The sequence below is a fragment of the Python bivittatus genome, unplaced genomic scaffold (assembly GCF_059951505.1).
Source record: "Python bivittatus isolate LINGU-HERP-01145 unplaced genomic scaffold, Pbiv_v1 ctg000080_np1212, whole genome shotgun sequence".
Taxonomy (NCBI): domain Eukaryota; kingdom Metazoa; phylum Chordata; class Lepidosauria; order Squamata; family Pythonidae; genus Python; species Python bivittatus.
The window spans coordinates 81,898,792-81,926,294 of record NW_028277035.1 but is presented as its reverse complement, the minus strand read 5'-3'; the positions used below and the strand labels follow the sequence as shown (position 1 = coordinate 81,926,294).

Below are 27,503 nucleotides of genomic sequence, written 5' to 3'. Positions count from 1 at the left end.
CCCGGGTAACGCGATAACAACTTGCCGGGAGCGGAAAGTGTTGGGTTATTTGAATGGCGGTAATGAGGTAAAGAAGAGGAAGTTGAGATTGAAAACGCGTTCCTAGCTGTGGAAGGGTCATAATAGAGGTAGTTTCACCACCTAAATTCGCAGCTCGCAGAAATGTGCGTCTGGCTCCTGATTTTTTTTTCTGCTGCCCCCCCATCCGCCCCGGAGTGGTATGATCCTATTTCCCGCGTTGGTGGATACGAAGCACTATTCCCTGAATGGGGTCTCCCGCGCGTTTTCTCTGAACGCTCCCCCCTTCCCCTTTATTAACTTGGAAGCTCCCGAACTGTCGGGAGATCCGACCATTCTACTCGCGGTGCTTCAGTGCGCGGTGGGGGGGCGGGAAGAGTTGATAAAAAGCGGGGTGAAACCCGGCGGAGCAGGCGTGGTTGTTCTTCAGCAGCTCACCTGCAAACGGGAAATTGTATTCTGCGCTCCTGGTTTCGTACAAAGGACGCTGTACTAACCTCCCTCAGACATAACTAAAACCTTGGCTCAACTTGCCGTCTGCGAGCTTTCCTTCATTCGCGGCAGATTGTCTTGAACTGATTTAAGAGCCAAGGTTTTGCTTTTGTTTTTTTCTTTTCCGTGTAGAAATACGTGTGAAGGGAAAACACGGTCCTAGCATCCATAAACCGCACTTCCGAATGGCCTTTCCAACGAGATGCATCGAGCAAGGTGATTTGGGCTGGATTCACGCATCCTGCTAAGTTGCAGTTTGTTAAACAATCTTACTAGCTGCGGTTAGCTGTAAACTATAGTGTCTAAATCACATTTTATGATCCACAATGACTGGCTTCACGCAACTTGCCAGGTCTAGCAGAAATCCAATCAACTATTACATGGCAGCAAGACGTTTTTGTAGAGCTTTGCTGTAGTGATTGCCCAGATTGGATTTTGGGCTGAACCAAACCAAATGCACTCATGGTTTTGTAGGCGTCTGGTTACTGGCTACTTGTGTTCCTGTACCTCCCCTTGAATGTATGTATGTATGTATATCTTGCAGATGGTGCCCTTGCTGGTAAATGATCTGCCCAGTAACCCTAGGCTTTTATTCTTTCACATGGTGTTCAGGATCCAACCAAAAGCTGTTGCAGAACCTCATTGTGGAACAGTTTAAAGGCAACTACCTGTAGTGTTTGCTGATGGTAGGTTTTTTGTTTTTTTGCTACTGTAGCTACCATGAGAAGAAGCTTCTATGCCTTCCTAACTATTAGTTGGTGCCTTCTAGTTGGGCTTAACTCCTGGTCACTACAGTTGTGTGGTTAGTATTGTTGGCCACTAGAAATATGAGACTCAGCAGCAGCAGCAGCATACAAGTCAAACACATGGACAAGAATGTATCATAACAACCTGTTTCAGGCAGTAACTTGTAGCCTTTCCATAGACAGTCCTTATTTATCATGGCATCTAACTTCATGCTAAGCCATTGTTTAAGCATTTTGATAAATCAGCTACAATTAGTTGTGTTCATACAAAACTCTAAATCAGTGTTTCTCAGCTTTGGCAACTTTAAGGCTAGGGAATTCTGGGAGTTGAATTCCACACATCTTAAAGTTGCCAAAGTTGGGAAACACTGCTCTAAATCATAAATCATAGTTTGCAAGCAACAGTGGCTGAGTTCATATAACATGCTAAGCTGAATTAAACTAGGGTAGCATGATCTGTGAACTCAAACAGTACAATAAGAGAAAAGAGACTTGAGAAACTGAATAAAGCTCATATTGGACATATTATTGTTGAAATGCCTACTCAAACACTAAAAATCACTGACCATCAAGGAAGGTTCCATTCCTATGTTAGGATGCAGGGGCACAGGATTAAAAAAAAGATTCTGTTTGACCCATGCATGCTCTGCAGCTTCCTGCGCTGCTTCAGAGTTGAGTGACTTCCACACCATCATATCTTATCGGCAGTGAGGCATGTGTATGGTATTTGCATGGGCGCACTCATGTATATACCAAATTAAATCAACTTGTCCAGGTATGCAGCCAAGTGATGTTGACAAGTCTCCTTTAATGTGCCAAAATAAAGTCCAAAGGTGGTAAAATACTATTATTATAAAACTGAATTTAACAGACTTTTCTGGGGAAAGGATTCCATTACATGGTATAAATCAATGCAAATAACATAAAAATGCCTGTTACAGATTTATGCAAATGATGTAGATTGACACAGATGTGGTACATTTTTGCAGTTTTTAGAAACAACAGACTTTTCCATTATTTCAGGGGTGACATCCATACTCTAATTTGGTCCCATTGCACCCAAAGTCAGTAGAGTTTGTTGAATCTAGGGTCACTGTATGAGTTTTTTTTTTTTAAGTTCTGAAAATCATCTGCACGGAGTTTGCTCTCCAGAATACACGAATACCAAGATTACCTATATTTTAAAAAAGACTTCTGCATCAGGAAAGAGTCATTTAATTTGAAAAAAAAAAGAATCCAAATCTTTAGGCATCCATACAGTGCTTGTTGATATTGGGAAAGATGAGGGAGGGTAATAGAGCAGACAAAACGGGAACTGGTATAACTAGGTCCAGTATGACAGCTCAGGCTCTGAGGACGGCCAGATCTCCATTTGATTTGGTCTATTCACACACAACAGTTGCAATTCTAGCTGAAGCTGGAGTCTACAGGAAATTATTAATGCCGCCTCTTTTGGCTAGAAACACAGCTTAAGACTTCATGTTCTACAGAAGAAGCCCTTCCCTTTCAGTCTTTAGCTGTGCCTTCTAGGAGAAAGAGTGGCCTTCCTTTCAGCTTCATTTTGAGGGCCAAAGCAATAAAAGAAATGGAAATTGGCCACAGGCTGAGAGCAGAAGGAAGTTAAGCTGTAAAATTCCATGCAGCAGAGGACACCAGCAACTATAAATACCTGCCAAAGACATATAGCACAGAAGCCCTATGGAAGTTGAAGAACACAAAATGAGAACAAATACCTGGCTTCACAGACTCAGATGATCGAGGAACAGCTGCACTAGCATCAGCCAGAGGAACTGCCAAGCAACAAAGAAGAGTGGCAGAGGTAAACATTGAACTAGGCATCAAGTGCCAGCAATTGAAGTGACCCTTCAGCAAGTAAGCAAACAATGAGCAACACCAATCCTCCAGCAGCTGGACCAGCACTGGGTGGCACCAGCAACTGTGACTGAAGTCTGCATGCAACTGAAAAGGAGCAATTTCCTCCATGGGAGAGGAGAGGAAGAATCTTAAGCCCTGCCTTCTGCCTAAAGAGTTAATCCTTTCCTGTCAGAGCCATCTTACAGTGATTAGAAAGAGTACTCCATGGTAATCCAACTACCAATCAGTTTGGATATTTGCTTAGCGTAGGGTAGGTTATTTATGTAAATCTGTGTTTAACTTAAAATTAGAAAATTGTTATACTTTTTAAGTTGTGAAACTTAACATACACTGAAAAGAACTATGAGATTATTTGTAATAATTATAGCCTTTGTGCTTTAAAATATGCAAATTTGTTTTGTTTGTGAAAATATTAGCAACATGCATTATGCTTTGTTGATTTGTGGGACTTCTGAAGGAAGAATGGGCAGACTGAAACTAGAGCTGACAACCATGATGGTATGAAGAGCCGGTGAGTAGACTGGCTCTTCGAAATCTCTCCAGACAAGGAGAGGACTTGAGATCACCCACAGGTGCTCCAGACATCTGCTCCTCACAAGGAGAACACAAGACAGTGATCTCCAGCCGGTTTAGAGCTCCGGGACATGAGCCCCTGCTCACACCACGGTTGGCACCTTTGAAAGGGCACTAAGTTCACATGCCTCCTTTTCTAATCACTTTTGGAAATTGCTTGTTAACTGCTTCTAATCGTTTTCAGCTATTAGAAATCTTTGGATCAACAAGTTTGATAGCACCGGATGAGTCTCCTTCAATCCTTAGCAAAAGAAAGTTTTAATTACAAGTTTAAGAACTTGAAAATTTGGGGCAGGGGGGATAAGCAGCAAAAAGGTGATTAAAAAAGGAAAGAGATCAAATCCTGGCTCTGCCAGAAGGCCTGGGGGCCAGAGGGGGGGCCCGCATCTGTGGAGATGGCTGGTGGGGTGAGGGTTGTCCCCCCCCCAGCATCTCACAGGTTTTTTGGGGCCAAATTATAGGAGGTTTTTAGCCCATTTTTAATATATGTTTTTAAACTATTTATAGATTATGTCCATGTCTGGAGAGTCCTGTGTTTTTTCTTCTTTTTTATTATTGTGAGCCGCCCAGAGTCACCCATTGGGGGAGATGGGCGGCATACAAATTTGAAAATAAATAAATAAAATAAAATAAATAAAACTTTGATTTTAGAAAGTTACAAACAGACTAAGGGTCCAGATAAATTTGAAATAAGATTTTGGAATTAATTATAAAGAATCCTTCTTGTGGGAAAATGCTTTTGTTTTTAATTTTTTTTAAAAAAACGTAATATTTTAAAAATTGGACACTAGAGGGAACTAAAGATTACAATAAGAGAAGAACACACAAACTCAACTTACAATTTACAGAATGAAGCAAAATATTCTAAATTGGATATATTGAAGCATATTTCTGAAAAATGGACTCAGAAATTAATTTTGATAGTGTCAACAGAGACATCTGCCTATATGGAGACACTGTGTCTAAAAGATATTATGGAAGAGGAACAGTTTTACCTGACAAGATCAAGACTGAGTTGAAAGTGGATTTGAAAATGACAGGCTACAAGAATGACATGGAAAAAGATGTTACACAAGATATGCAAAAGAAACCGGCTGATGTTTTAATAATCAAAAGGGACAAGCAAACAATAAACCAAGAGAGTGACATGGATAATTTTCTTATATTGGATTTACAAAAGAGGCTTGTTAAAATTTTGAAGAATCTTGTGAGAAGGGACAAAGAAAAAATGAAATCAAGTTCTATGACATTATTTGAAGGGAGTAAGGATTAAGATTGTTAGAAGTAAAAGGAAGGAATATAAAGTTGGTTTATTGATCGAGGTTAAAATAGATATGTCGTTATTTCTGATAACCCTTAATGGACTTTTGCCGATACCAGGATTGAAGTGGCAATGCTTTATGGATTTGTTTATAGACAAGAGATGGGATATGGGAAGAAGAGATCATTTGTTGTATTTTAAGAGAAGGTGATAAGTTACTAAAATCATTTATGCTTGTGATGAAGTTTGGAAGTCACTTCTTTATATATTTCTATTCTTTTTCTTTACTATATTCTTACTTTCTTTTCTATTTCTATTTCTATTTTTTTCCCTAATCTTTAATAACATTACTATTACAAAAAAAATTGCAGACCCTTTTTCTTTTATTGGACAACAAAACTGACAGACCAAAACTAAAAAAATGCAGAGTTAAAAAGGAAAATAAACCAAGTACAAAAGCAAAAGTAAACAAGAATGGAAAAGAAACTTCTCTAGGCAGGCATAGCACTGAACTTTTGTCTTGAACATCATTAAGCCATACTCTAATGCTGCTAATATTGTTAAAAATTTTCATTTTTTAAAAAACAAAAGTTTCTAGTTACTAATTCAACATTTATATTTAGGATTATTTCTTAATAAATGTCATAAAAAGTATATGTGTATGTTTTTGAAAGAACCCTATTTTGCTCTTCTTTTTTTTCCTTTCATAGAGTTATTGAAATTATTAATATGACCAAAGATGGCATCCTATCTGGCACAAGAAATTCAGCTTGCCAAGAGGCATGAAGAAATGTAAGCAGTTTCAGAAGATGTTCTGTTTTTAGGTGTTAGAAAAATACAGTGAAACCTCTTAGGCGAATGCTTAAGTTTTTGCAGTAGTATTCCCCAATCTGTAATCTTGATTTATTAAACTGAAAATAACGGTGTGGTTGTTCTAAATAATTGATATTCATACAAGATAACCCACTTTTAGAGACATAGCAAATTTTAATAAGAGAAAGATATTGCCTTCTGTTAAAAACTATGCCATATGTTGCCTCTAGGGGGAGCTGTTCCACCAGTGCTGCTTTTGGAATAAAATATAATAAGTCCTCTTCATCAACGTTGAATTTCTGATTGAATTCCAGCTACCACGGAATGATTATATATTCCTTTCCTGAATTCAGTATAATGTCCCATTTCGTTGCATTTCTCTGTATGTTGCAGATTCAGATTACTAAAACACCTTTTTAAAAGTGAACATTTAGAGTTATTGCAACATCCTAGCTATGTTTTAAATATCTAGATTTTCTTGTTCAAAAGCAGATTGTAGAATTTTGATCTGTAGTCTGCCTATTCTGGCATCTTGCTTCCATAGTTAGCAATCTATAGGAAATATGCAGACTGAATTTGAAGAAAATAGTTTTCATCCCATGGTTGTTTCCCAGCTGATAGCATAAGGTACTCAACTATATTTTATTTATTTGTTTGTTTGTTTGTTTGTCCAATTTAGCCACCATCTCACAAAACAAGTGACCCTGGGCAGTATACAACAAAGCTAAAGCAATGAATAAATACCTAAAACAATTATCATTACTATTATTAAAAAACATTAAAAACTGTAGAAAACAAAGCTAAGACAAAAAAGTAGTAGGTGAAGGGATGTTAATGATAATGGAGCCACCTCACTGGTTCGCCAGTCCCCTGGGTCCCCAGGCCTGATGGCATAACCAGGTCTTGTATATCTGTACAAACAAGTATGATATTAGCAACTTTACTTTCACACTCTACGAACCCTAGCATGACATTTACTTTTTAACAATAGTTGCACAGCAGGAAATTTTTCACTGAACGATCACCATGAAACCAAAATCTCAGTCGATCAGTCCTTGTGAATGCACATCCTAACCAGTATATATGTGGGTTAAATTTCTTGGACTGACGCACACATTTTCATGCTATCCTAGGATGAGCCTCACTTGCCATCATGTTCTATTCCCTCACTTTGAGGAGATCTTTTTGGTGCATCACTGTATTTAATAATTTGGTCTCATCCACCGACTTGGTCACCTCACTACTCAGAGCTGATGCCAGAACATTTATGGAGAGATTAAATAGGCTGTCCCCATTTATATCCTAATGTACAGTTTGTGGCACTAGACCCTCCTTTGGCTCCTCAAATGACCTTATGTGCCCTCCTAATCTTTTATTCTGGCAGAAGAAAAAAATATTAAATATATGGCAGTAATTAGAATAGATTGACAGGACAAATATTCTATCTCCGTTTGCTTCTGTGGTTGAAAAGACAAGTTATTCATTCTTGGGAAAGAGTTTTTTAAAAGTACAGAAATTGTAGTAAGCTTAATGCCAAAATCTATGAAGAATCTATGCGTACTTCTGGATATTTCTTCTCAAAAAGGAGATAATAGAGCTAGTACAACACAGCAATATAAATTGTTGAAGGTTTAAAAATAAAATAACAATGTAATATAATTTGACTGAATTAATAAGAAATTATTATTAGATAATTAGAAAATAATCAGGGTGACAGTGTTATTTGACATAATAATCTCTGAATAGTTTTCACAAATCTGAATGTAGCTGGTATTTCTTTTACTTCAGTTGAACGGGTGTCTTTCATGGAGGGAATATAGCTCAAGAGTAGAGCATCTACTTTGCACGCGTTACATTCTAGGTGCAATCTCAGATTTCACCATTTTTTTAAGGAGATAATATAGCGGATAGTAGCAAAGATATCTCCCTAAGATTAGAGACATTCGCCACGTAGCAAAAAAGCAAAGAAGAAGGATCAAATGGAAAAACAGCCTGTGTACAAATCTATGCACATACAGGATCCAGGTTCATAACACTTCTGTGCCCAAATCAGCAAGAAACAGTGCCCCCTAATATTCACTGCACAGAGAGCTGACCCAGCAAACCAAAGAAATTGCTGAAAGTCTCGTTTTCCTTATCTTTGGAGCTAATCAGTCAAGAGTAATAAGGGACTTGATTTTCTTGTATATTTGACGTTTATTTAGTTTTCTTTACCTCTCTGAGACTATTGTGTTGTTTGCTTTGTAAAGTCAACGTGGGGAATTTCCCCTGATATAAGATTAAAAGTCTGCCCAATCCCCATTTTACAGCCTCTGTATACAACTTTCATTGGTATATAGCATATATACAGAATCCTATTTCTCTGCAAACTACAACATATTGCTTCCTCCCAGGAGAGTTTTCTTGAAATTACTTTACTAAATACTTTTTTGAAAAGACTTTTTAAAATCTATGCAGAGAATAGATGGAGCCTCATTTCTGTAGGAAAGGTTTGGAAAGATTGTTTCTTAGAAGAAGAAACACCTGATTATTTTCAGTGAATCCAGATTGTGAGGAAAACATGACTGTTCTTTAAATTGTGCAGGACAGCCAAAGAGGTAGGTATGGCTGGGATTACCAACGTGATGGTTTTTCTTCTGAATGTAGCATCGCTTACATTTGCAGAACAGTAGCAACGCAGCTAACCCGTATCATAACTAGTGCTATTAGATGGCTAACTCTGCTTTGCAAGCAGATCTCGTCTTAGGTGTTCTGTGCTGATTGTCTCACTTATGCACAGAGACTGCTTGTTGTACAACATGATGGTTACTTTCTCCATGGGAGCACAGCAAGAAAGGGACTTTATGTGCTTTCCCCCTCTTTTTTGTTCTCCCACGCTGCATTCAACATAATTAGAGAAAAGTTGGGTGAGGGTAAAAGGTGGTTGTTTTTCTGGCTGTGGTGCAGGAAAAAAAAAATGCCTGCCCACTTATAATGTTTCCCTTTTGTAGACTCTCTCAGAGATTGGTGTTGCTTCAGCAGATGGAGAGTCATCTAAGAGACAAAGAAGCTGAGAAGGCATGGCAAATACAAGAAGCTGACGCAGCTCATAAAAGAAATGTATTACTTTTAAATGTAAGTTTTCACGGCTTTTAAGTGGTAACTTTATAGTAAAATTGCTGTGCGACATTAAGCACATCTTTCTGATGAATTCTCAAATAGTGACTAGTACGTAATTGCATCCAGCCAAAAGTAGAGAAGTTTAATCCTGCATCATATACATTTCTAAGCAAAACAAAAAGACTAGGGCCATGAGAATCAGCTTTGTGAATTGGAACTCTGGTTCATCACTTGCAGTGGCTTTTACTTTCCTTAATGACCAGCTGACTGTTCCTAGAAAGATTTCTCCCATCCTTTGATGATTGTCCTCAATTTTCTTGTTATCTAGTACCTAGGAATATGCTGAACTATCATCTTAGCTGTTCTTTGTAATCGTAACTGATAGCCCTTCCCTCAGTGTGGTCATTGAGTCATAGATAAATCTCACAAAACACTCACCAAGGAGCCTATTTCACAAATGTTCTCTTAAATTGCCCAGCAAAGTGATTGAGTGAGGCAATAAAGTACTGGTTATTTCCCTCTGCTTTCAGCTATATGTTTGAATTGACCAGAACTTGACATATTGCTAAAACAGTTGTTCTTGAAACAGTGTGCTGACTGTTCTTAGAATGACTGAATTGTCATCAATTTTTTTACAAGATGTCAGCTAAGGCTTTGTTGCATTATTATTGATTATTATCAGTTAAGTTTAATATCTGCATTACTGGCACCTTAATTAAAGCAACTTTTTCTCTATTCTTTCATATCTCGCCTTAGCATTCTGCTTAGAATAGTGGTCCTTGTTGTTCCAACATGCCCTCCATTCTTACACATTTTTTCCAGTTTGATTTCAGGTCCTGCACACATTCATCTTTGCCTTCAATACTGCCTCTGACTTTGACCCCTCCTCTTCTCTCCACTCTTATAAGCTTCCTTGTGATTTTTAAATGCAGTTCCAATTTTCAACTATCCAACAACCTCTTGCATTTCTGAGACTATCCTCCTTGTGCCTATCTCCATCTGGATCCCTTATTTTTAATGTATGTTATTGTGCTAAACCAATCAACAGAAGAAAAATATATACAATAGTATTAAAAGATTCACATAACCTAAAGTAGATAAACATAGCAATTAACAAGGGGGGGGAGATCTTGTCCGTTAGTAAAAAAAAAAAAAAAAGACTAATTCAAATATATCTGTTGCTGCAAATCAGATGCAGATTTATCCTTCCAGTATTGCATAATAGTTCTATTAACCAATTCCCATACCCCCAAAATCCACAACAGTTTAATATTTGTTGCCTAATTTTTTTTGTTTTATTGATTTTATTGTAATTTCTTTGATTGTTGTGAGCTGCCCAGAGTTATTGAGAATTGGGTAGCATACAAGTTGATGATGACGAAGAAGAAGAAGAAGATGATGATTTCTCTAAGCCAAGTATGGTGGTTGATTTTACAATCATCATTTTGTACAGTACCAAAATTAAATGCTTTACATTTTCTTTATAGGAGTTATGAAGTACTTTCTTCTTGCCAATTAGTAGTAGTTCATTCATTTATACATGAGAAAGCAAATAGGCATACTTGGGGTATTAATGGGATAAGGACTAAACCTGTTTGATACATACATTGCAAATAGCACTAAATCTGTCTGTTCCCTACCACTGAGAATGCAGCCTGCTATTCCATTGACATAGGTTCATTCTAGATGATTTTTGTTAATTTGATATAATGAGAGGACAATAATATGGATGATGGTTATTGTATTGATCATAGATGAACAGTTTGTACCCCATAGACCTCGAGATTTCCAAATATCCTTTTTGCAGTTTATGGAACGTTGTCTGATCATGCTGAAAGTTGACAGCACATTCTCTCCCCATTTTGCATTGGGAAACAGGAGAACTGTAATATAAGGCCTAAAATGGATGTATCACAGATTTTTTTTTAAAGTCCCAAATTCCCCTCATAACAACCCTATAAACAAGATGGGGCCTCACCATTTTGTGATTTGCAGTCCCACAAAACTATTGTGACCTCTAGCCATTAAAGATTGCGTACCCCAATGTTGGAAGCTTTAAAGCCTTTTGCTTTACCCAAGCTATTTTTGTGAAACTACTCAAAAAGTCTAAGGTAAGTATGTGCAAAACTTACTGTTCCTGCCCTGAAACATATTTCTTTTGTTTGGTATAGCACAATGAGTTTCCATTTGGAAAATTACTTTCTGAAAAAATTACCAGACCATCCTCAGAATGGCTGGATCATCTTGGTCTGGAGAAGAAACAGAATTCACTAGAAACAGAACTACAAAATGTTCAAGTTCTGGAACAGTACATTTTATTCCTAGTAATCTAGAATAAAACTGCTAAGGAGAAGTATGCTACTATTCTTACTTCCTTTTTGTCCATTGGAAATTACTTCAACATGCAGCACTTAGCAGAACTACTGCCATTATATTTTAGCCTACAGTACTGAGACAAATCACCCCACATTTCTACACTCCACTCCTCAAATATAAAGCAATCCTTAAGTCCTTCTACATGCCTTCCAAAGAAGATGTGATGGGCTCATTATATTGCTTTCACACTTGCTCTCCCATGCCAGTAAAGGCTATCTCCGTAAATTTTATGACAAAACATTTCTCTAGGAGTGAGCCAAGTCATAAGAAATCTTACCATCCCTTCTTTTTCTTCTGGCTCAAAGTCAGCAGGTTCTACTGTCTCTAAGGAAACCATTTCCAACTGGCTGATTACCGACTCTTTCCTTTAGGCGAGCATAAACACACGGATCCTCTTGGATAGGAAGGGTTTTTCTTATGTTACGGCATGGTTAATCTTTTTACTCTTCAAGCAAGAGACTTAGTTGTCAACTGCCTTATAGTCTGTCATGCATTCATGAATCACTCTGCCTCTTGCCTAACTTTTTAGAGCAGCATCTTTGATTTTGCAAGAGATTCTTCCCCCATTTGTATTTAAAAGATATGCTTTACCTCGCTCAACAACATTTTTTTAAAATTATGCCTTAATTTTCATATTGTTTTTCCATTGGCGGTCCCATGGTGCTGCTTGTATTTATGGCAGTTGTTATTGTTTAATTTTTCTAGAGATATCCCTGGGGCAGTATGGCCTTGAAGACTGGAGAGATTACTGCTTCCTTTGAAAAATGGGAAATTGCTTTCCTTTAACTGATTTGTTCCAAACATGTTATGACAGATCACCCACTCACCCACTCTGCTCTTTTTGGAGCTGAGGGTTCTGTAACCTTCTTGTGCATATTTCAGTGGAGTCTTTTGAGATTATTTCTGGCTGGATCAGAAAGGAAAATTTGCACATAGTGGGACTCTTAGTTCTTCACAGGAACTGGAATTTGGCTACATTTGGCAGAATGAGCAGTTTAAAGCTTGGAGAAATTTCAATGTGATCTTTAAAAAGAAATGATTGCAAAGAAGGAAGATGGTGATCATCCTTTTCTTCATCATTTGTCAGTTTATTTTATAGCCAACCTAGAAAGAAATCTAACTTGTTGTTAGCTAATTAATGGAGACTGGTAGTTCATTGATACATAAGTAATTTAACTGATATTCTTATATTCCAGTTAAGTACGACATTGCTTCTATGCTACTGGGGAGAATGAGGGAACCTATAAGAGAAATGTTCATGTTATACAGACAATTTCTGCCATTGCATTGCACTGTTCTGGATCATTTCTCTGCGTACCAGAACTCCCAGAAAATTTGTGAAAGAAACAGAAGACCATTAAAACAAATTGCCTGGCAGGGAAGAACAGCATTACTGATTTTAGATGTATTCATTCTATTCTGGTTTTAACAGGCAGGCAGCACTGCAGATGCTTTCTGATAACAAAATAAAACAGGAATGAGATCTACGCAGAACACTACATTAGAACCTTGAAAATAAGGTTCAGATTTATGTGCCAACTTTAGAAAATTGTTCCCAATAACAGGCATTGTACATTTCACAGTTACCATGTGGAGAGTTGTTGATTTGGCTTTCTCGGAAAAACACCGGTGCCATGATGAGGTGTCATTGTATTTGCCTATATTTAAATTAAATGGAGTAAAATCATTTCAGTTTTGCTTCAGAGCTATAAAAAGAGTTGTTATTGCTCTCTCAGTTGTAACTGAAATGTTGTACTTCCAAAACAGAGAAAGAGCTGAAATGCCAATCCAAGGAATCTTGTTATTTGGTTTTATTAAGCAGAGGGTAATGTTAAATTTAGAATGAGTTGATTCTTTGAAATTTGAAGTTATTTTGGCAGCAGTGCTACATATCCTTCCTTTGGAGCAAGCAGCATTGACTTCATTGAGTAATGATGAAGCAATTAATCCAACTTTCTCCATGTTCCAACAGCCATTGTTCTTTATAAGATTTCTGAAAAGCGATACTATTAGAATATGAAAAAAATTACTGTCACATGCTTACTAAAACTTTTAGCTCCCCCTCCGCTCTTTTTACTAAAACTAATCATCTCCCATTCCACCCACCATTCATTGTTAATGAATAAATAATGAATAATGGTAAAAAATAATGCAACTTAGTTATTTTGGTGCCATATGTATTCTAAACTCAGGTACACATGGCACCAAAACAGTTAAGTAAGTTTCATAATGCTAGATTGTAATAGAAATTGAAACCCTCAATCACTCTTAAAAAGAAGATAAAGACAGGCAATATGATTGAAGAAACTGGTTCTACATATGAAAAGACACGCATATGAACTGCAGACTTAGATTTTCAAGTTCCTATTATATCTTTTTAAGATAAATTTTATTTAAATACCATAACCTCTGATACTTTTGTGCATAACTACCTATAATTTGCATATTTTCCTGTAAATAATTATCAGCTAGACAGTGCTTTATATTAGAATATTTACTACGATGCCACCCAGTTCCATAAAAATACTGGAATGGGTTCTTTTCATTTATTAAGTTCAAATATTGATGGCAGAAAACTTCATGTTTTTTGCTACATTCTTATTCCGCTGCAGACTTAAATACCGTTTCCAACAAAAATGAGGCAAAATCTTGTCCAATGTATGCTGTCCAATGCGTGAATAACATTTGTTCCAAAAAGGAGAGCCAGTTTGGTATTGAGATGAAGGTGTTGGGTGAACTGGGAAGACTCAGGTCTTCCCGCTCCCAGGCAACTGTAGGCCGGTCACTTTCTCTCAGCCCAACTTATCTTACAGGATGGCTGTTGTGGGGACAAATGGGAAGAGGGGGCACTAGTTATGCCACCTTGAACTCCTGTATAAAAGGCAGCATATACATCTGATAAACAGATCAATTCTGCAGCTATAAAGATTTGTATTCTTCTCAGTTCTCATCACAATGAGGGAACTATTCAGTTGTTCAGATCATTCAGCACTAGATGAAGTGAAACCAGGCTGCTCATTGGAAGCACTAAGAATGAAGCTAAAGCTTAGATATTTTGGGCACATAATATGAAAGTATAAGCCAATGGAGAAGGCCTCGATGCCTGGAGAAATGGAAAGCAATGGAAAAAGAGGCTGTCAGAAGTGAAAATGGCTCGATGGTATGGTGATTACATAAGCATAAGCTTTGAAGAACTCAGAAAAGCACTTACTGGCAGACAGTTATGGCAAAATAAATTGAATATATGAAAAAGGAAGTCGGTCAGTCAGTCCGTCCTGTGGGTCCCAGCGAGTAGGAAGCGACTGAACGAATAAACAACTTTCAGCAAGCAAACTGATTTGGTGCCTTCCTTTGTTGCTCTCTTTTGCCTTACTCCTAGCTGTCTTTGATATTTTTATAAAGCCCCAAAGTTTTTGACTAAAATATAAACAACAACCACCGCCCATCCGAATCTGCAGTTAATATGCTAAAGGTGTTTGTCCAATTGACCATTGTATGTTAAAAAGCGTTGCCCAAAGCAAACTTTGTCACTGAACCTTAAGGGAAAACTAAGACGGGCATGGCCGGCTCTAGCTATTAGCAGCATGCAAAAATGCCATCAAATCTCAGTGACATCATTTTCCTCTCTTAAGGCGTCTTTCAGCTTCCAGCAACATTTTTTGTCAGTTGGCTGTCATTAAATCAGTATTCTGGATGACAATAGACTTCAGAATATGCTCTAACTGGAGAGGAGCAACAAAAAGACACATCTGGTACGTAGGCCTCGCCAAAGTGCCCTTCTCAACTAAAATCAATGCAAGGCAGTGCTGTTTTTTTTCCCTCTTGCCCTAAAGTATTTTCCTTTCCTGCTATTACAAACAACATTTTCAGGGGGGGGAAATTCAGGCAATCACTGAACTGATCTGGGCTGGAAGGTACCTAATGGGATACTACAGACTTAAAATACTAGGATAACAATAAGTTCATGAACCGTATAGCGCTGTAGTAAACTAGGAATGAATTGCGCCAGAGAAATTTACTATAGCAACTTTTTCTGTTCAGGCTACAGCCGAACCTTTATTTCATACTCCAGCTGCCCTGTCATTTTGTTTCTGGCCTTAACCATGCCTATTATTGCAAACCATCTCCTTTAAGAGATACCAGGAAGCAGTTGGCATTCCTCCCACTCCTGCCCCCCTCCACCTCTGCACATTGAAAATCTCTCATTCCCACCTGCAGTAAATTTGCTCCACATCCCTCAATATTTATTTATAGTACAGTAGCTTTTCCTTCTAACCATATTCCAAGTAGTTACCCTATTTGTTGTAAGCATCCCAGTTTTGTATTATTTTTTTTTAAAAAAATCTGTATCGGGATCTGTATTCTTTGGCACTGGTTTGGAAATTATAGGAAGTCCCTTTGGGAATTTCCTTCTTTCTGTTTTTTTTTTCCCCTTCTTTAAATGCCTTACTCTTCACACTCACTCTCTGCTCTTGATGATGCCATCTGCTATATTCCCCTCTTCCATTTCTGTTCAGTTTTGGCTTCTTCACACCCCACTCCCACATCCCTTTCCTATCTCTCTCAATTTGCCCAAAAGGCCTGCGCTTGAAGTCTGATGTTTGTGTATGAAAGCCCACAGAAAAAGGCGGGTAGTCACAGCTTCAAGGAGTTGCTTCCCCCTTTTCTTAAAACAAGTCTAGTTCTCTTTGAACAGAGCACATGGAAGTGGAAGCCCATGTGCAGATTTCCTAAGAAAAGCTAATAGAGGTGAGTTTTCATTGGAGTTTGAATGTCTGGTGAACAGCTTGCTGCGTTTCTTCATCTTTGTGAACATGTTATGAATGCATATTAGCAAGTCATCTTTGTCTTGAGCAGTGAAGAGCTTCGGGACTGCTGCCTCTCTTGGAGCTTTGTTACTTTCGTAGCTTTCTTTGAGAGAGAATATTGGCTTTATCAATATGCACAGCAAATGCTTTCACTCCAAATTGTGAATCGGCTTCGCTGCAACTTACCCCAAATTCAAATCGTGCCGTTCAGATTTCCGGAAGAAAGTCTCTCAGTAAGAATAAGGAACAGTTCTTGTACCCTGAAGAGGGTTTATCAGAGTACAATTAACTCATTTAAATTCCTCGATCAGGTTGATCTTATTCCTAAACATGTCCTTTGTGAGGATTTTGCCTTATACAGTCAGTAAGGCTACTCACACTGGGCAGGTTGAGGTGTTTCCTGGAAAGTAAAGACAACCTATTTATCAGGTATTGTAGAATAATTGAGTTGATGGGGCTTTTGTTGGCTGCATAATACAGCCCCCTTGCTTGTGCCAAGATACTTGAAGCTGTATCATTCCCAGTAGAAGGTTGACCAGTTTCTCCAGCAAAGGAGAGTCCTCCATTTTTTAAAGATAATTGGTTCCATTGCTGGATAGGGCCTCCTATCAAGGTCTTTCTCCTAATATTCAGCTGAAATCTAGACTCCTGTATTTTAGCTATTAGATCTAGCCTTGTCCTATGCGGCAGAAGAGAAATCTTCTGTAGAATAACCTTGAGGTTTTAGAAGAGTTCTGCCAGGAGATATTTCTCCCATATTAATTCCTTTAAGATTTCTTTGGTAATTGAACTTGTTTTCCATAATGATGGCTATTCTTATTCCCCTCTGTATTTCAGTATATAATCATCTTACATATGAATTTTGCATTGATGCAAATAAGGGCCATTTTCTATATTTCATGGCATAAACACAACCTTTTCCTGGTGCGTATTTGTTGAAGTGTTATAAATGTTCCCTAGAAAATGTATTTTCTTAATGCAGATGAGAGATCATATTAAGCACACCCCAAGCAGAGCTGCCTTCTAGTCAGCATATAGGTGCGGACAGATTGCAGCTTTGTGACTTGGGACTTTGAAATTAGCTTCTAGAGTTTGACCCCTAACTACATCACTTGACATAGTAATGTAGTAACTTAACAATGCCTATCATTGCAAACCATCTCCTTTAAGAGATACCAGGAGGCTGACATTGCTCTAATTGGACTATGTGGGAAGGAGGAACATTAGTTTGTATTCTTCCCACTCCTGCCCCCACCTCCCGCACCTCTTCACATTGAAAATTTCTTTGATGGTCATGCTCTTTCATTCCCACCTGCAGTAAATTTGCTCATATCTCTCTATTTTTTTATAGTAGAGTAGCTTTTCCTTCTAACCAGATTCCAAGTAGTTAACCTATTTGTTGTAAGCATCCCAGTTTTCTATTTTTTTTTTTTTAACTTGTATCAGGATCTGTATTCTTTGGCACTACCATGGTTTGGAAATTTATAAGAAGTCCCTTTGGGAATTTCCTTTTTTGAATCAATGTGACTTTCTCCTGGTGACATCCCATGGTTAAGCACCTATTCACTAGATCAGCATAGCCATCAAACCCAATAAACTTACCATTTATTAATTAAATATTTTAATTTTTTTTCCTTCTGATTATGTGCTATTTTCCAAGTGTTCTAGTTCTCCTGTTGGCAGAATAGGTCTGAACTCTAAAACATGTAATTATTACATTTGAGGGTTGGATACAGCTACATGAAATCTCCAAAGTCCTTTTTTGCTACCTCCAGAACACTGTTTGACTACGCTGCTAAATTTTGATTTCCCACCAGTAACAGACTCATGAAAACTGTGGTACAAGTTTAAAATAGTTCTTAACCTATTTTTAAAAGTTTTTTTTTTAATCTTTGTTGTGTGAGCAAATCCACTGTTGATTAGAGCAAAAAAATTGCCACTTGTACACATAACGATGTGCCTCTGAAGCTGCATTAAACTGTAGTGAGTCCAAATGTACATAATGATAGCTGAATTTGCTCTCATTTATTTTCTGTAGATACTTTATTTCTTAGCATTTATACTTCCATCTTTCTGAGGCGGTTTATTTGCTTATATGCTCCCTCAGTTGCAAAGGCATCATTACTTAATCTTCCTATAGAACACTTCAAAACAAAAGAAATTGAAAACAAAAGCTTAAGTACAGGATACCAGATGAAAAGAAGTGGACAACAAATATCGCCACTTCTTCATCTAGCATAGATGAGTTAGTTTAGACATTGCAAAGGTGGCTGCAAACTTAGTTTGAAACAGGGATTAGATAGTCATAACAAGTTTTGATTTTTTTTTTTGAAAAAAATGGGTCCTTTTTTTTTAGTGGGAGGCTAGTAAATTATTTATATATTTATGTTACTCCATGGATGTTTTTATTTTATTGTAAGCTGTTGTGCATCTTTATGGAGTTAGTGGCATGTAACTTCCAGAAATAAGTAAAAAGCCCAGTCTCAATCTAATAGTTATTTCCAAGAATGCTTCAAGTACTGCATATATCTCAGCAGCGTTCTTAGAAAGTAAAAATGAAAGGGGACTGCAGCCCTTTGCTTTGTTTTTTGTGTGCTTCCTTGGAAATCCAAGTGGTTTGTGGGGAATAATGGCCAAGATAGATGTTTTGTGAGAACATCCGTAACGTGCTCTCAGTATTTCATATGGGTCTACTGTTTCCAAAAGATTGGGGACCCTGGCATAGCTTATTTTATTTATTTTATTTATTAATTTATTTAAGGAACAATTGGGATTGCTGCTGGTATACCCCCATCCCTGTTGTACAGCTTCATCCCTGCCTGAGCTGCATTTCATTGCCAGCCTGGCTATAGAGACCCTGAGACTGTTAGTCTTGGACGACTTTAATTTGCCACCTTCATGCTGTTGAGATCAGGAGTTCATGGCCTCCATGGCAACCATTAACCTGTCCCAAATCATTGAAGGCCTGACACATGCCAGATGTTGCGCTTTAGATCTAGGTTTTGTCTTGGTGCAGTTGTGATGTGATCTGGTTTTAGAGGACATTGCCATCAGTCTATTGCTGCGAACAGATCTCTCTGATTGCCTTTCAGCTCACTAGTGCAACCCTCCCTGTGAGGAGATAGGGTCTATTGGATTGCTCACTGCAGGTGACTTCTGACCGCTGTTGGTTTCCAGAGGGAGCTTAGGGTTTTCCCTGAGGACCTTGCAGATAGTTTAGCTGAGGCCTTAGTCACAGCCCAGAATGGGCTTGTGTTAGAGGCTTTGGACCGCATTGCTCCCATACAGCCTCTCCCTGTGTGTTCATCCTTGGATACACCTTGATTCTCCGAAGAACTCTGGGAGATGAAGTGACAGAAGACACTGTTAGAGCACCATTGGAGGAATTCTGATTGAATATGATTGGAATTACATTGTGGCAGTAAGGGCAGCTAAATGTTATTTCTCTGCCCTTATTACATCTTTTGACAGCCATCCAGGAGCCCTATTTAGGGTGACCTGTTTCTTGCTGGAACTTCAGGAACATATAAAGGGCTACTGTGAAGAATATTTGACTAGCTGACAGATAAAGTTGACTGGGCAGGTCTAACTAAGGTTTCCGGAACATAATCTTTGGGGTTGCCTGGACTGAGTTTGACTTCCAAATGCAATTCAAGCTGCTGGTTATCACCTACAAATCCCTTCATGGCGTAGGGCTGGTTTATTTGAGACACCAATTTCCTCCATTAGTTTCTGCCCTACTATAAAATTGGGCAGCGCAGAGGTGCTTCTGGTCCCTTCAATTACAGTGCCTTCTATCAGGAACTAGGAGACTCACCTTCTCTGTCCTCTGCAACAGCATCCTCTCAGAGTATGGGAAGCTGTATGGCTCCCACCCTGACGGTGTTCCATCAGTCTTTGAAAACTTGGCTTTGCTTCCAGGCCCGAAGGAAGGGTGGTTGCTATGCCGCTCTCAGTTTTGGGGGTGTTATGTCATTCCATTTTGGGGGCATTGTGTTATTCCAGACTTTATTTGTTTTGTTTGTGACTTTTAATATGTAAGCCACCCTGATTTATTTGCAATCGAGGGGCCTCTAGATCTAATAAAATAAATAAATAGTAAATAATTAATAAATTAATAAATATTAATAAATAAATTATTATGCAATAAATAAATTATTGTAAATATTTTATGCTGTAAACATATACTGAAAATTGAAAAATATTGTATAGTTATAATTTAAATCATTTACAAAATTCACATCCCACATTGTCATTATGCAGTGCCAAAGTCCAACAGAGCTGGGGTGCAGCTCTTAACAAATGCTTTTTGATTACTCCTGCCATTTTCAGCAGAGGCTCATTTGGAAGGAAGCAAACTTGTTTTCTGTGTTAACTGCTGAGAGTTGTATTGATTGCAGGGGCATAGAAGTATGCTTCATAAATTAATAAATTTAATAAATATGCTGGTCCTAAATCACATAGGAGTTTAAAGGCTTAGAAATTTACTGGAAGCCTTTGGAACTGATGTAATAAGTTCCATGCTGCTGAACGAAAGATTTTTTTTTCCTTTTCTTTCTCTCTTTAGATTATAAGCAACTTGGAACAGAGATCTGTCTCTTTTTGCCTATATTTGCTGGTGTCACTTTTATATTACAGTAGTTGCAACTTGTATAGCTAGAATATTACTTCTATTTCCATACTTGCTAAAAATGAAAATGAATTACAAATGTGATTTCTGGAAGCATCCTTCTTTTCAAAAGTTTCTCTGTATATTGCAGGATATAGAGGCAGCAGCAAAAAGGCTACAATCCAGAGAGCACTTGCTTCTACACCCTGAAACTGTTAACCTTGAAGTAAGCCTAAAGCAGTTTCTCAGGTTTTTATTGTCTTTAACACTGACATTTCAGCTCTTTTCTTCATCTTGCTGTTAAATGAAAGTAGTCTTTGAAAATGTAATGATTGTTGTGTCTTCAGTACACTTTAAGGCCCCTTTTACCAGAATAAAGGCTGTCACTCAGTTTCAGTTTAACATCAGATTCTATCATTTCAGGTTTCAGTGTAATGTTCATTTCACTGTGAGAACCGAATGTTTCCAAGCTGTTTTTCCATTTTCTTGTTTTATATATTGGGACCTTTTCATCAAGATTAAGAAAACTTGTACTATAGAAAAATGGCTACACTATAGGTAGTCCTTGCTTAACAACCACAATAGGGACTGGAAAATTAGTTGTTACAGGTTAAGCAAAGCATCACATGACCGGATCTGATTTTGTTACCTTTTTTGCGGCAATCATTAAGCGAATTACTGCACTCATCAAGTGAATTACATGGTCGTTAAGCGAATCACACAATTCCCTATTGATTTTGCTTGCCGGAAGCTGGCTGCAAAGGTGGCAAATGGTGATCAAGTGACCCTGGGACACTGCAACCATTTAAGTGCAAGCTGGTTGCCAAGCTCCCAGACTGCGATCACTTGACCATAGGTGTGCTGTGACGATCATAAGTGTGAGGACCAGTTGTAGGTAATTTTTCAGTACTGTCGTAACTTCAAATGGTTGCTAAACGAATGGTCATTAAGCGAGGACTACCTGTATTTGTTTCAGCATTGGCGTCTCAATTGCACTGTTGCACTTTGAAACTGCTCAAAATTCACCCAAAGCATAATATGCAAGTGGTACAATTCTCTGCCGTCTCCCATATTTCCAAGTTTAGAAAGAGGGCTAGGGCTTATCTGTATCATATTGTGCTTCAGAAGAATCTTAAACAGCTGCAAAAGAAGCATAAAAAGAGATGGATCAACTCTATGTTTCCTCTGAAATTCAGAGCTATGGAAAGAAGAGGGGCATCACCTCCCCAGCTTTAAATACTTCAAAAAGTCAAGGCAATATCTGAGGATGAGTCAGGACTCCCACAACTGCAAACATTGGATGGCTTTTGCATAAGAAATATGAGAGCAGCAACGACTGACAGCAAGAAAATGGAATAAGAATGATTGACAAGTGGAGACAGTTTAGAAGTGGGAATGCAGGAGCACAAATTTAAAAAAGGAGTTAGAGAGAGAGAAAGGATGAGACTGATGGTTTGGATAGGGCTTCAAGGACGGAATTAATTAGGTTAAGATATTAGACCATTGTTTGCTGGGCATCGAATGAATATTTGTTTGGGCTACTTCCACTAATAATTTTAAACAGAAATCTGACTTGAGCAAGATCTCTTCCACCAGCCCCAGCACTCTGGTTTTGAATTTTAAAGTATATAACTGAGATTCTTCTATTGCTCTCTGAGAATAAAAAAAGAAAGAAATTAGGCAAGAAAGTAATAATAAATTAATTGGGGGATATTAGGGCAAGTCTGAACTTGGGGGATAGGGGGACTAATCCTTTAGTATCAAGATCTGTATTTTAACAGTGGATCCCAGAACATCACAGTTTTTAAAGCCAGCTAAACTCCATGGAACCTTGAACAGATTTCCGAGTTTGTATCATTCCCTTGACATTGTGGATTTAAAGAACATAAACATTCTTTAAATCAGTAGAATTCGTGACTGTGCTTATGTAAATGTCAAACCATTTTTAGCCTCTGAATAAATCAATGTTTTGGACAAGATTTTTAATACTGTAAATGTAAAGGAATAATGTTGTGGTTCAGAAAAAAATAACTATCTGTCTCAAAGAAACAATTATGAAGTTGAAGGATTACCTTTCTAATACATTATTCACCACAAGAGGGCTCATCCAATTATTGCATATTTACTCTAGGTACTGAAATCCTTCCAACCTCCATTATACTGTATAATTGAGGGATTTAAGATTTAGCAACAAAGTAGTTTGGCCTTTTCTAAATTACTTCACACATAAAGCAAGCTTTAATAATGCATCGTATGTTCAGATTCTTTTGCTGTTGGGCTGGTAAATAATTGTGGTAAAATATTGTGAAGCAGTTAAATTGCATGTTGTGTTATATCTTTTTTTCTAGACTCTTTACTGGGCCAAAGTAGAAGAATCCTTCCCTAAGTGGGAGCCATTTTTTTTAGGCAGAACACAAGCTCCTATTGGTGTTAAAAAAAAATCACATCAACAACAAAGCCGCACATAAGATCAGCACCAAGATAAACTGGAAACAAAAATGAAATCATGTCCATGGGGGGAATTTATTCAAGCTTCAGAATGATGGATCATTAAATAGTTCTTTTAAATATTTGTTGGATAAGATTATCAATTCTAAATCTGCATTGAAGAGTTCTTCCCCAAAGGCCTGTTACCTACATGGAAGTGACTTTGATGTCAAATATGAACAACACAGTGCAGGATGAAAAACTCAGCTGTTCAATTACTTAGTCAAGATGAGAAATAATGTAATCTGTTACTTGTCCTTCACTTTTGCTATGGAGAGATCCCTTTTCCCAATAAAAGTGGTAGAGAAGTGGTAGAAAGTATCAGTCTGGCTTACTGTCCCATAAAAGGATTTGCTTAATGGGAGAGCATGACACTTATAGAATATTGATATCTGGCATATGCTTAAGGACTCAGTAGAAAATCAGGTGATGAAGACTCAAGCAGGACCCACTGAATTTGCACATTCTGCAGGTTATTCTCCGTCAGATTTGGTTTGTAAATACAAGTTCTATAGTTAAAGATTACAGTGCTCTCTTAGAATACTTCAGGTTGAATCTAGCTTATAATTTGATTTAACCATAGGATTTTAGAATTATCCAGCACTGACCTCAACTTTGTGCTTGGAATCAATTATTAATCATGCAGAGCAGAGTCTCATATCAGATCACATTGTTTTGTGGAGATATTTTGACAAAACAAATTATTTATGGCAAATGTATCTTGAAATTATTCACACAAGCCCTTCATTTTATACACATTTCTGTAGCTGTTAGCAAGGGAATATACTTAACAAGTTAATTTCTGTATATTCATTTTGCACTGTGAACCGCATTAAGAACATGCATTTCTTGTCAGGTGAACATCTTGAAAATGATAACTGGTAGGTGGGAAGTGTGGAGGTCCTTAGAGCTAAAATTTAAGGGAAGGATAGGGTTCATTTTTGTTTAGGGCTAGAGGCTTAATCTGTACAAGAGTAAATACTACCAATAACAGAACTGTGTAATTAAGCAGCACATTGATGCTTTCAAACTTTGGTGTTGGAGAAGACTCCGGAGAATACTGCGGACAGCCAAGAAAATAAACCAATGGATCATCAAACAAATCAACCCAGAGTTCTCACTCGAGGCACAAATGACCAGGTTCAAATTATCCTACTTTGGACGCATTATACAAAGATCTAGCTCTCTGGAGAAGGCTCTAATGCTGGGAAAGGAGGAAGTAAAGAGAAGATGACCAGCAGCCAAGTGGATGGACTCGGTTACAGTGGTCATGAGTACACTGTTGGAAGACCTGAAAGACCAGGTTAGGGACATTGTCATAGAGAAAATCTGGTTGCTAAGAGTCAACAATGACCTGATGGCGCATAATCAGTACATTCCTATGCTTTTACCATTAGTATGTAAGCTTCTTACATGTGGTGATAATCACTGATCACATTTGGAGCCAGATACCTGGAGTTTGAGAAATGGAGTAAAACCATTTCCAAGAAAATAAATACTACCGATTATTTTGTCTTAAGATTTCAGACCTTTTGGATGGAGCAATAGGATACCAATATTAATGTATGAATGTGTATGAATTTGGATGATAAACTTTTGATAATCCAGTTATTCAAACTTGTCAGATGATATTTCAGTCCAAGCTATGAGAAAATTCATTGCTGCATCCAGACATATATATTTCTGCTCCCACAGAGTATGGGAACATTGAAAGACTTAATCAGATTTTTTATCCTGCCTTTATTATTTTGTATAAATAAGGCAGCAGACATACCTAATACTCCTTCCTCCTCCTCATTTTCCCCACAACAAGTGAGTTGGGCTGAGAAATTGTGACTGGCCCAAAGTTGCCCAGCTGACTCTTTACTAAATTCTAAATTCCTAGATATTTGACCAGTTTTTTAATAAAATCTGAAGGGCGCGTGTGAAAATACGTAATTAACAGTAAAAATACATGAAAAAGCTACATGTTCCTTCCAAGAATAGAATAATTTTAATTTGATTATTATATTTGGTTTTTATTCCATTTGTTCTTTTATTATCCCGATGGCTGTGGGAAACTGATGAAGCTGAGAAAAAGTAATTAGCTCAAAGTAACTGAATTATCTCTATGGCTAAATTGAGATTTAAAATCTGGGTTTTAATAGCCAAACTGCAACACTGTTTTAAATTGAAAGCATTTGGCTCCTGATTGAGTTGGCATTATAATCCAAGATGCTAACAGGATTCAGTGAACAAGGCTGTCCTTTGGAATTATCCTCTTGGACATGTTCCATTATTGTTATTCCCTAGTGTCAGCTGTGGTCACACAGCCTATTTTTGGACATTGGTACATGTCTGTTCAGATATCTTTGAACATCTATGACATTGTACAAGGATGTATTAAGTTCCGAGATGAAGTAAGTGTTTACTAGGGGCTTGTCTAGTAATACTTTACCAAAGCGTGGTTGACTTTGTTTCTGACCAATATGCTTGGTTTGGCTCTTGTACTTTGGTCAGGTGGGCTCCAGCTCCTTTTCTGAGAAAGACAAAGGGAAGCACGTGAGCAGGTAAGCAAGAGATCTTAACAAATAGATTGATACAGTTCCCCGGAAGAGCAACGGGGGCAAGATATAAGAGTAAATTATCTGGACATGTTATATGACCAGCAGAGGGAGCAAGTAGATTATTGCCACTTTTCTCCTGAAGATTCAAGGGGGACAAACTTACCTTCAGAATTTTCAAGGGCTCAACATTTATGGCGGTTACTGTTCTGAATATGTGAATTTCAATTCTAAAATGTGTTAACCCAAAATTCCCATTAAATTGCTATTGCACAAAATATTTTCATTTTGAAAGATAATTGCTGGAAGTTGCTATCAACTTCTTTTTCTTCACTGCTAAAGTGTCCATTAAACAAATCAGGTTTTCTCTCTCTTTTTTTTTTTTTAACAGAAACTGCCATCTTAGAACTATCCTGTTGAGTGGGTGTTGGTGTTTGTAACAATAACGTTGTTTTCATAATATGTGATGGCAGATTAGCACGCTTCTCTGCAGTGTTGTTAACAGTTCTAATTAAGTAATAAACAGTAAAGGGTGTCAGTCCGATGACAATTTCATCTATGGTGTCACAATACAAAATGTCACAAAATATTACTGTTATATAACTACAAAAATATCAAATTAAGCTTTTATCTTAGAAGCAGGGAAGATTCAAAAAAACAACAAAACAAAACCTGGCATAGAGACCATTGCAATTTTATACCTACTCAATGTTCTGTCATGAAGACAAGTTGGTAATGTTTTCTTCTGTAAGATTTGGTCCTTTGCCATGCAGTTGAATTAAAAGAAAGGGGGAAGAGCGGATCTATGTCTTGAGAGTTACATACATCGCTGCCTGCAAGAGCTTGGAGACAGCGCACTAGTGTTGGCTTGCTCCAGGACATAGGAACACAACAAGCTATCTTTACTGAATCTAGATTATGGGTCCATCTTGCCCGCATTTTCAATACTGAGTAGTAACAGTGCTGCAAGCTTTCAGGCAAGAAGAAGCCTGGGCTTGCATACCCCGTCTTCTCTCTTCCATCATGGCCACAAAGATTGGAAGCTTTTGTTTCCACTTTTTGCTTATATTATGTTTCTTAATCTTAAGAAAAATCAGTTATCTGGAGTATCATCATTGGAATCCAGTACATCCCCTAGGAGATCCAAGGCAATGGTTGGTTCATTTGTTATGTCAGGCCATGCTTTAGCAAACTACAAGTCAAAACCAAGCAATCCACATTTGGATTTTTGTGCCTATGTGAATCAAGCTACTTGCTGCAGCTCAAGAACCAAGATAAACTTGATTTGCTTATTCTCCTCTAGTTATTTAGTCCTCAAAGTCTAGGAAGAGTATTCCCCCAGCCAGTAGTGAATTTGCTTCCTTCTCACTTTAGTCAGATTTTTCTGCAGTTCGTGTTGACTAAACAACTATTTAGCAGTATGAAAACAACCTGGAGTGTATTGCATGAATAATAATAAAAGGTGTATATCGCTTCTATTCAAGAGTGTTCTCCACACTGAGCGTTCTTTCACAGCCATTGGTTATGAATGAAAAACAGAACAAAGAAACTGCATATAGCCCACTCTTCCCAAGGAGTTAAAGAATAGACTTAGTTTCCCCACTAACATCATCACCTTCATTATAGAATCCTCTCAACCAAACGGTAGAGGAATTCAATTCATTGTTTATTCAAAATGTAGGCGTTTAGCTAGTGAATATACATACCTGTTTTGAACCTGAGCATGACATAACCTTGTGTAATGTTACATAACCCCATGTTTTGCAACATTTTTGTTCTATGCCCAGGTGCTGCTGAAACAAA

The 27,503-nt window shown here is 37.7% G+C and overlaps 1 protein-coding gene across 8 annotated transcripts; it reads left to right on the top strand.

Annotated features, from left to right (window-relative positions):
- Positions 1-27,155, top strand: CEP15 (centrosomal protein 15). Of its 8 annotated transcripts, none has more exons than XM_025174437.2 (7): positions 1-128; positions 643-726; positions 1,123-1,196; positions 5,676-5,757; positions 8,769-8,892; positions 20,822-20,896; positions 23,019-27,155. In XM_025174437.2, exons 4-7 carry the CDS (start codon positions 5,705-5,707, stop codon positions 23,136-23,138), a joined length of 372 nt encoding a protein of 123 aa, XP_025030205.1. In that variant the 5' UTR covers positions 1-128; positions 643-726; positions 1,123-1,196; positions 5,676-5,704; the 3' UTR covers positions 23,139-27,155. The 8 variants fall into 8 exon arrangements, with proteins under 8 accessions (XP_025030205.1, XP_015745739.1, XP_087990543.1 ...); XM_015890253.3 differs by having other exon boundaries at positions 1,055-1,196; XM_088134417.1 differs by having other exon boundaries at positions 1-164; positions 1,055-1,196.
- The last annotated feature ends 348 nt before the right edge of the window (positions 27,156-27,503 follow it).